The following is a 10,438-nucleotide window of genomic DNA, read 5'->3' as shown; positions in this document are numbered from 1 at the left end:
TTCAGCAGGTTGAGTCATAAGAGGAACTCACTGATAAGCCTTCAGTTGAGTGTTTGATCTAACAAGCGGTTCAATTTCTGCATTTCTTCTGTTCTAGTGTTCAACCATTTCAGTTTCTGATTTTAAAATTGTATTGAGTTGGTAGCTGTCACCCTGTAGATTTCCAAACTACATTCAAAACCTGTTTTCGTTATGTTACCACAATCATTTCAAACTTTTCCAGCAAAAGTTACCTTTTTTCTTAATTACATATACATACTAAGGTGCCAGTTTTCTAGTATGCTCTGAAATATGTTTAAGATTAGCTTTGGGGAAAAAGCAGATTGGTGTTTCGTAGAACTTCAGTCACAGGTTAGAATTTGAAGAACTGTGCCAAGACTGGCAGTTCATTACTTAGCCAATAGTTTGTTTTCCCCTTCTCTCCTTTACAGACGAGCAGGTTCCCTGTGTTCAAAGCTTCCATGCACACTCTGCTGAAAATTACTGTCCAAGGCAGGATTTCTCTCCATTACCATATTGTAATTGACTGTAGTTTTCTTTTACCTGTCCGTTTCTTCCCCCAGAAGTCTGCTGTGGTTGCGTGCAGATCACCAATAGGGAAATGTTTGTCATCACTTCAGACTCTAACCACAGAAAGCCTAGGAGATATACTACTGCAAAAAAAAGCTCTTTATGGTAGACTTGGTCAGAAGTTGGAGTTTCACACTCGAATATAAAGTTAGGATTCGGCTCTGATTGAGAGGGAGAACACTTCGACCTCTGAGAATAGTAGCCATAAATGCTGTCGTATAGAGTTTGGCATAAAGCCTATCATAACAAGCCATGACAACAGTACAGCCAATAAACCTATAGCCATTCACCTCACCCATCTGTCTGCTAGCCCCAACTAACTACTACTGTAGATGCAGTGTAGGAAATATGTTACTGTCAGAGCAAGAAAACAAGTCAGTTCATAATTTGGTGGGGACAGATGAGCAGCTTTTGCGTTAAAGCCTGCTTTTAGATGCCCTTCACTGCGTTATTTTATCCAACCCTACTGAAATACAGCTGGAGATGCAGAGCTCAGCAGTTTGCAGTGTTGAGAGAAGTGCAGGGAGTTGGATGTGGAGTTGCGATTGTAGGGTGTTACGTGGGATGCTTTGATAGCTGGTACTGTCTTTAGAAATTTAGAACGGGCAACCACTGTTTTAGGATAACTCCCTCTTGTCAATCTGTGTGTATGTGTGATTCATGTGAGTCTTAGTGGCTGTGACCTCCTATGCAAGCAGGGACACACACCTAATCCAAGTGGAAACAGGTTGAATGTGTCTTTTTGAGGGAGCCACATTTGGCCCCAAGCATTGACACTCCAACACACAATAGTTATCCGGAATTCACCTATTGTTGCTTTATTTCAAGTTTTATTTGTAGAGGACATCATATACAGGTAACTGCCAAAATAATGGAAACACTTGAGTAAATGAGGGATACAAAGTATATTGAAAGCAGGTTACTTTGGTGTTCTTGGGCACAGGGACTATGGTGGTCTGCTTGAAACATGTAGGTATTAGACTTGGTCAGGGAGAGGTTGAAAATGTTAGTGAAGACACTTGCCAGTTGGTCAGTGCATGCTCGGAGTACACATCCTGGTAATGCATCACATCCATCTCAATGTTGACGTGTTTAAAGGTCTTACTCACATTGGCTACGGAGAGTGTGATCACACACTCATCCGGAACAGCTGGTGCTCTCATGCATGGTTAAAGTTTGCTTGCCTCGACGTGAGTGGAGAAGGCAGTTAGCTCGTCTGGTAGGCTCAAGTCAGTGTGTAGCTTGCGGCTGGGTTTCCCTTTGTAATCCGTTATAGTTTCCAAACCTGCCACATCCGACGAGCGTCAGAGTCGGTGTAGTAGGATTCAGTCTTAGTCCTCTATTGACACTTTGCCTGTTTGATGGTTTTTTTGAGGGCATAATGGGATTTCTTATAAGCGTCCGGATGAGTGTCCGCTCCTTGAAAGTGGCAGCTCTACGCTTTAGCTCAGTGCAGATGTTGCCTGTAATCCAAGGCTTCTGGTTGGGATATGTACGTACGGTCACTGTGGGGACCGTGTCGTCAATGCACTTACTGATGAAGCTGGTGACTGATGTGGTATACTCCTCAAATTCATCGGATGAATCCCAGAACGTATTCCATTCGGTGCTAGAAAAACAGTCTTGTTTGCTTATGGCGGTCTGAGAGCCTGCATCGATATGTGGTGGTAAATGGGCAGCTATGAAAAATATAGATAAACTCCAGGTAAATTGTGTGGTCTACAGCTTTTCATGAGGTACTCTACCTCAGGCATGCAAAACCTCAAGACTTCCTTAATATTAGATTGCGCACCAGCTGTTGTTGACAAATAGACACAGACCACCACCCCTCGTCTTACCGGAGGTTGCTGTTCTATCTTTCCAATGCATGCAAAAACCAGCAAACTGTGTATTATCCATTTCCTCGTTCAGCCACGACTCAGTGAAACGTAAGATATTACAGTTTAATGTCCCATTGGTAGGATAGACTCCGATGGAGCTCATCCAATAATTGCACGTTTCCCAGTAGGACAGATGGTAAAGGTGGATTATCCACTCGCCGACAAATTCTCACCAAGCACCCGGATCTGTGTCCCCTGTATCGTGTCTCCTCTTCATGTCAATGATGGGGATTTGGTCCTGGGAGGAGATATACACTGCTCAAAAAATAAAGGGAACACTAAAATAACACATCCTAGATCTGAATGAATGAAATATTCTTATTAAATACTTTTTTCTTTCCATAGTTGAATGTGCTGACAACAAAATCACACAAATTATCAATGGAAATCAAATTTATCAACCCATGGAGGTCTGGATTTGGAGTCACACTCACAATTAAAGTGGAAAACCACACTACAGGCTGATCCAACTTTGATGTAATGTCCTTAAAACAAGTCTAAATGAGGCTCAGTAGTGTGTGTGGCCTCCACGTGCCTGTATGACCTCCCTACAACGCCTGGGCATGCTCCTGATGAGGGGGCGGATGGTCTCCTGAGGGATCTCCTCCCAGACCTGGACTAAAGCATCCGCCAACTCCTGGACAGTCTGTGGTGCAACGTGGCGTTGGTGGATGGAGCGAGACATGATGTCCCAGAAGTGCTCAATTGGATTCAGGTCTGGGGAACGGGCGGGCCAGTCCATAGCATCAATGCCTTCCTCTTGCAGGAACTGCTGACACACTCCAGCCACATGAGGTCTAGCATTGTCTTGCATTAGGAGGAACCCAGGGCCAACCACACCAGTATATGGTCTCACAAGGGGTCTGAGGATCTCATCTCGGTACCTAATGGCAGTCAGGTTACCTCTGGCGAGCACATGGAGGGCTATGCGGCCCCCCAAAGAAATGCCACCCCACACCATGACTGACCCACCGCCAAACTGGTCATGCTGGAGGATGTTGCAGGCAGCAGAACATTCTCCACAGCGTCTCCAGACTGTCACGTCTGTCACATGTGCTCAGTGTGAACCTGCTTTCATCTGTGAAGAGCACAGGGCGCCAGTGGCGAATTTGCCAATCTTGGTGTTCTCTGGCAAATGAAAAACATCCTGCACGGTGTTGGGCTGTAAGCACAACCCCCACCTGTGGACGTCGGGCCCTCATACCACCCTCATGGAGTCTGTTTCTGACACATGCACATTTGTGGCCTGCTGGAGGTCATTTTGCAGGGCTCTGGCAGTGCTCCTCCTGCTCCTCCTTGCACAAAGGCGGAGGTAGCAGTCCTGCTGCTGGGTTGTTGCCCTTCTACGGCCTCCTCTACGTCTCCTGATGTACTGGCCTGTCTCTTGGTAGCGCCTCCATGCTCTAGACACTACGCTGACAGACATAGCAAACCTTCTTGCCACAGTTCGCATTGATTTGCCATCCTGGATGAGCTGCACTACCTGAGCCACTTGTGTGGGTTGTAGACTCCGTCTCATGCTACCACTAGAGTGAAAGCACCGCCAGCATTCAAAAGTGACCAAAACATCAGCCAGGAAGCATAGAAACTGAGAAGTGGTCTGTGGTCCCCACCTGCAAAACCACTCCTTTATTGGGGGTGTCTTGCTAATTGCCTATAATTTCCACCTGTTGTCTATTCCATTTGCACAACAGCATGTGAAATCTATTGTCAATCAGTGTTGCTTCCTAAGTGGACAGTTTGATTTCACAGAAGTGTGATTGACCTGGAGTTACATTGTGTTGTTTAAGTGTTCCCTTTATTTTTTTGAGCAGTATACATCTTTCGCCTCCGATTCGTTAAAGAAAAATGATTTGTCCAGTCCAAGGTGAGTAATCGCTATTCTGATGTCCAGAAACTCTTTTCGGTCATTAGACGGTGGCAGAAACATTGTACAAAAACAAGTTACAAACAATGCAAAAAAACACACAGAATAGCACAATTGGTTAGGCTCCAGTAAAATGGCAGCCATCCCCTTCTGCGCCATTACTAAAAATGTTGCTGGGTTTTCCACTCTCAACAGTTGTCCCGTGTGTATCAAGAATGGTCCACCACCCATTGGAGTCAACATGGGCTAGCATCCCTGTGGAATGCTTTCAAGACATTTGTAGAGTCCATGTCCTAATGAATTGAGGCTGTTCTTAGGGCAAAAGTGGGTGCAACTCAATATTAGGTGTTTCTAATGTTTGGTATACTCAGTGTAGGTTCCTACATTTGATGCCGTCAACACTAGCAATCAATAATAAGTGCCATTTATTTTCCATTATTTGATTCACTTCTGAATTGACACCAACCCTGACAGTGAATTGTGTTTTGCTATAGCTAGGGTTATTTTTTCCTGATATTGTTACATAACCTAGAAAGACTTTCGGCCTGTTTTGTTTTTTTACTTCTTTCTGGTCAGTTGGTCATTTATTTATACCCATGCAGGGCTTTGAGTCAGTGATGACATTTGTTACTGTAGAGTTTATTTTGCCTCAAATGTCAGCCGCAGGAGCTTTCCTGTTTACCTGGCCCTTTGCAGTGTGTGTTTGTACCGTATGTGTGTGTGACAAGATGGACGAACATGGGGATGTTTTAGGGCAGTAACAACACCAGAGACAGAAAAATTAAAGAATTGGGTCAAATCTCTCACTGGCTGTTGGGGCTTTTCAGGAAATGCCTTCAAATACCTTCAAACCAAACCACCTCCACTTCCTCTTTCCCGTTCTCTCTCTCCTCTGGTATTTCCCGAGGAATGCACCAAAACATGGAAATATATTTTTGTTTTTTCAGGGGGGTGGGGTTCTGTCCCAGAAACTGGAGAGTCCATACAGCAGCATGCAATGATTGACAACAGGGGTCTGGTCACAGACCAGCATCTGAGCAAGAGTGTGGATGTGTGTGATGAAGTCAGAGAATGTTTATACAGCCCTAGACATGACTGTCAGATCAAAGCTAGTCTGGGTAGGGCCTGAGCTGCAGGTGTTTGTCTGGGTTTCCCCCCAAAAAAGTAAAACTACCCTTTCACCTTTTAACCCCAAACAGTAGCCACTAGCAGTTAAATTAAATAGGCAGGTCTGAGACTGAAGTAGTCTCCTACAGTTACAATATAATACATCTATGTAGACTGAGGGACTGTAGTCCTTTCAGATAGACACAGTGATGATGTTTCATTCTCATGCCTGCTCTCTCTGGGCTGGAGAGCTGGCATTTAATTTATAAGCATTGTGTATGTACAAAATATGCCCCAAAACATGCTTAGACCATGCACACACACGTTTTCTAGTGGTTGCGATCTTGCATTGCAAGAAGGCAAAAGTAGCCTAGTAGTAGCCTTATGCAAATTGTAAATATGATACCTCTTATTCATAACCAAAGAACAGGTAGGCCTAGCTAAATATAATAACAAGTTGCAATCATTTGCCATTAGTGAGAAGAACGAAAATGTATTTATCTTTGCATTCAAAAAATAATAATTCTGGGACATATTGTGTTGACCTTGGCTTTACTGGAATATACTAACTACTAGACAGTACTGGAGTGTAGCCTACAGGACTGAGAATGACATTCTGTTTTCTCCCCCACAGAGACAGGCACGACAAAGGACAGGAGGATAGCATGTCCATCAGCTCACTCATTGAACGCAGCGAGGAGAAGAAAGGGAGCTTCTTCAAGGTATGGTGGGAGGGAGGGGGGAGTAAATGAGGGAGAAGATGAATTATGGGGGTCAGGCAGAAGAGGAAGATGGGGAGGAGCCTTCTTGAAACTGTCCTTGTGACTTTTGTTCTGTCGTTGTCAGTATGTCCATCTGTGTCTGTAACGGCCTGTTCTAGTTTTGTCTGTTAAGTTAATCAACTGATACTTATTTGAGGAAGTTGGGGTTAGTTAGGTTATTGACATTAAAAAGTCCCCATGTTATTTCATTTTCGCATCTCAAAGTCCATGCAACAGATGTATGATATATACCCTCCATTAAAGCTGTGGCTGAGCCCTCACTGTTTACCGTAATTAGTCTGAGTTGTGGGTTCGAGCCTCTTTCTCTCTGTAATAACGACATCAACCACATTTAAGCTGTGAACTCAGTGAAGAGCCTCTTTCAATAAGTCTGTTGGGTGGTTATGTGCTGGGACCTGCTTAGCTAGTGAGCCTCTAGCTCACTAGCTAATTATAGACCTGCACACTCCACACCACCACACTAACTAATTATAGACCTGCACACTCCACACTACCACCACACCACTTGTCAGTGTTTGTGAAGAGGGGTAGAATATCTACTGATTCCAAATCAACTCTTTATATATCCTAACTTTGAATGGGAGGGTAATAGGTTACTCTAATGAACTGTGTCCATAGAACACACCCTCTCTATTTCGAGACCAGTCAATTTCTCACACTTTGAAGCCATTCAATTCAGATAGTAAATTAAAGCTATGATGGGGTTATGCATTCAGTATGAGTTACTGTAAGGCTGATGTTTGATAGCAGGAAAGGGGGATGAGGGGATAACAAGAGGAAAGGAGAGGGGAGATGAGAATAGAGCGGAGTAAATGGGAATATGAGCACTAGGTCCACTTCAGACTGAAATTCCAGAAATCTGTCTGACTTCAACCTGAGTCTTATCAATCCAGTCATCAATCAGTTCCTGTTCATATGGTTTCAGACTAAGATAAAGATGAAAGGCTATATACAGTCCTTACCATATGTATTTGGACAGTGAAGATAAATATACAGCTCTGGAAAAAATTGAGACCACTGTGAAATGATCAGTTTCTCTGGTTTTACTATTTATAGGTATGTGTTTGAGTAAAAAAAAGAAATCACTTTTATTTTATAAACTACTGACATTTCTCACAAAATTCCAAATAAAAATATTGTCATTTGGAGCATTTATTTGCAGAAAATGACAACTGAATGATGCAGTGTTGTCAGACCTCGAATAATGCAAAGAAAATAAGTTCATATTCATTTTTAAAAAACACCATACTAATGTTTTAACTTAGGAACAGTTCAGAAATCAATATTTTGGTGGAATAACCCTGATTTTCAATCACAGCTTTCATGCGTCTTGGCATGCTCTCCACTTGTCTTTCACATTGATGTTGGATGACTTTATGCCACTGCTGGCGCAAACATTCAAGCAGCTCGGCTTTGTTTGATGGCTTGTGACCATCCATCTTCCTCTTGATCACATTCCAGAGGTTTTCAATGCGGTTCAGGTCTGGAGATTGGGCTGGCTATGACAGGGTCTTGATCTGGTGGTCCCCCATCCACACCTTGATTGACCTGGCTGTGTGGCATGAAGCATTGTCCTGCTGGAAAACCCAATCCTCAGAGTTGGGGAACATTGTCTGAGCAGAAGGAAGCAAGTTTTCTTCCAGGACACCCTTGTACGTGGCTTGATTCATGTGTCCTACACAGACAAATCTGCCCGATTCCAGCCTTAATGAAGCACTCCCAGATCAAGAAGAAGAAAAACCTCACTCAACGTCAACAAAACAAAGGAGCTGATCGTTGACTTCAGAGGGAGCACGTCCCATCCACATCGACGGGACCGCAGTGGAGGTGTGAAGCTTTAAAACCCTGTCGGGCTGTATCATCGCCTGGTACAGCAGCTGCAATGCCCGCAACCCCAGGGCTCTCCAGAGGGTGGTGTGGTCTGCCCAAACCATCACCGGTGGCAAACTACCTGCCCTCAAGTTATACCTACTTCACCTGATATCACAGGAAGGCCAAAAAGATCAAGGACATCAACCATGAGCATCAACCAATGAGCACCACCAACACAGTGAATGGAAATTGATTAAAAGGAATCTCCCTCTGCTGGTGATTGGCTGAATGTGCAATCCTACAGGAGGGCTGTGATTGGTTAATGATCTATAATGTACATTTCTATGTATTAAAATTAGCAGAGAGCCCACTGGAAATGTTATATTGTTCCAATTAGGGGTGTGAAAGTTTAAATGTTAAAACGTTTAAACATTCAATTGTTTCAACGAAGTTGGGATCCTTAACGTTAAGAAACATCGCTAATTGAAAAACGGTTATTTTCCCCACTTAAGTAAAATCAAAGTTCAGTTATCACTGCCATTCTTTTCTGTATTTTCTGCAATAGGCTATAAAGGTCTGGGGGAGTTGTGTAGTAATCAAAAACTGTAGTTTTCAGATTAATATATTTAATGTTGATTATGTTCATGTGAAATATATTTCGGAATATAGCCATGCTCCATTTTAGAGCCCACTAAATATTGAGTATAATGACACCAAGATGTCTGTACCATGTATGAATCGTAGGGTTTTACAGGAAGCATGTATAGGTCTAAAAAAGGGCCTAAAATGGCCACTTTCATCATGATTTTAAATATGTTAAACATATTCCCCCCCCAATAAAATTTTATTGTGAGAATTGCCAGAACATTCTGAGATGCACAAAATATTTTTCAGCCATGCTAATATGGAATTGGCCTACAGCTAGAATGTCTGGCATCATGTACTGAATGTGTCACTCCATTTCTCTGTTCCCATCCGCACTAGGCTCAAGCGGTGTATTTGGAAAAAGCCACGGGTTGGCAATGCATATCGGAGGTCCCTGGCAATTCCCGCATGACAGTGCAGAACTGTACTTTTTACCCTTGATTTTTAATAACTCATTGGAGTGCCAGAGTGGTGATCTTCTTAAGGCCACAACCCCCCGCACAGGTTCGATTCTACCGCCTGTGTGCATACGAATCCCGGCACATACCAGCCCTACTTTGTTTATCCCTTCTCTCGGTCTCCCTTTCATTTCACACTGTATCCGTCATTGGAAAAACAATGACATACTGATGGAGAATGCAAGTTCACTGTCCTTTAAAATCTCAAACATCTCATTTGACGTGTGGATGCAAGTTTTACTGATCTCTTGTGGGGCATTTGTTGCCAACATGGAGGCTAGTTGCAGAACTCCTGGTAAATGTGTCATACTGACTGTCTTCCTGTATAACTGCTGCCTAGTGCAGGAGGAAAGGAATTTGCTGTGCTCTTGGAAACTCTTAGAATTGTGGTTTTCACGATGTTCTTTAAATAGTCTTGTTGCATAACATCTATTCTGAAACTGGCCTTGGAACAAGTGACACTCGTGCTTGTGAGTGTGTCCATGCGCATTCGTGAATATGTAATTGAGCAATCGCATCACTTGATTTTCAGGAAGACATTTATCGTCTCACATGAAATTAAAAAACCCAGAGGTGACTGCTGGCAAACTGGGGTCTTATTTCTTTACTAATGATGTTAGACTTTTGCTTGTTTTACCTATTCTTTTTTTACACATTCAAGGTAAGCAGAGATTTACACTGTACTGATTATAGTGAACTATTGTAAATCATTCACTAGAATAGCTGATGTACAGTAGTTTATGCATGGAGAATGTGGTTATTTAGCAGTCCCTTTTGGATTCTAGGGTTAAAGCTACATCGTCAGTTTGCTTTTCTGGCTGTGTCTTGGCAGTGAACTGGAGAGAGACAGGCAGACCCACTGCTGTGTGTTTTTTCATTGCCTGTGTTCGTGAGAGCTTGCATGCGTGTGGTTTGCTGACTGGGGTTCAGTTAGGGTTAGACTATAACAACCCTGTGAGTAGTTGTGAAAATGAAAAGGCACTGTAGGAGCATTTACTCAGTGGTGCTAGTATGGGCTCTGGTTGTGTGTGAGTCCAGTCAGATTTTACAGTGGCGTGAAATCCGCGCAGTTCATTATGTTCAAGTTTGAAACAGTGACCTCTTCTGGAGATGTTTTTATTTAACGAGGCAAGTCGGTTAAGAACAAATTCTTATTTACAATGACTGCCTACACCGGCCCAACCCAGACGATGCTGCGCCAACTGTGTGCCGCCCTATGGGACACCCAGTCACGGCCAGTTGTCATACAGCCTGGATTCGAACCAAGCTGTCTGTGGTGACACCTCAAGCACTGAGATGCAGAGCCTTAGACTGCTG

General features: G+C 43.3%; 1 protein-coding gene across 2 annotated transcripts in view; it reads left to right on the top strand.

Moving 5' to 3' along the window:
- The first annotated feature begins 5,238 nt into the window (after positions 1 to 5,238).
- The window catches only part of LOC110502450 (ras and Rab interactor 2), a 44,319-nt gene continuing 39,119 nt past the window's right edge, over positions 5,239 to 10,438 (top strand). The window contains exon 1 of one of the 2 annotated variants that reach the window (XM_036959835.1): positions 5,239 to 6,146. In XM_036959835.1, the coding sequence (XP_036815730.1) occupies positions 6,033 to 6,146 (114 nt within the window). In that variant the 5' untranslated portion in view covers positions 5,239 to 6,032. Of the gene's footprint in view, positions 6,147 to 7,791; positions 9,783 to 10,438 lie in introns of those variants that run through there. The other variant, XM_036959836.1, reaches the window with a different exon arrangement.

Source organism: Oncorhynchus mykiss, chromosome 23, assembly GCF_013265735.2.
Source record: "Oncorhynchus mykiss isolate Arlee chromosome 23, USDA_OmykA_1.1, whole genome shotgun sequence".
Taxonomy (NCBI): Eukaryota; Metazoa; Chordata; class Actinopteri; order Salmoniformes; family Salmonidae; genus Oncorhynchus; species Oncorhynchus mykiss.
This window is presented reverse-complemented; position numbering and strand designations above follow the sequence as displayed.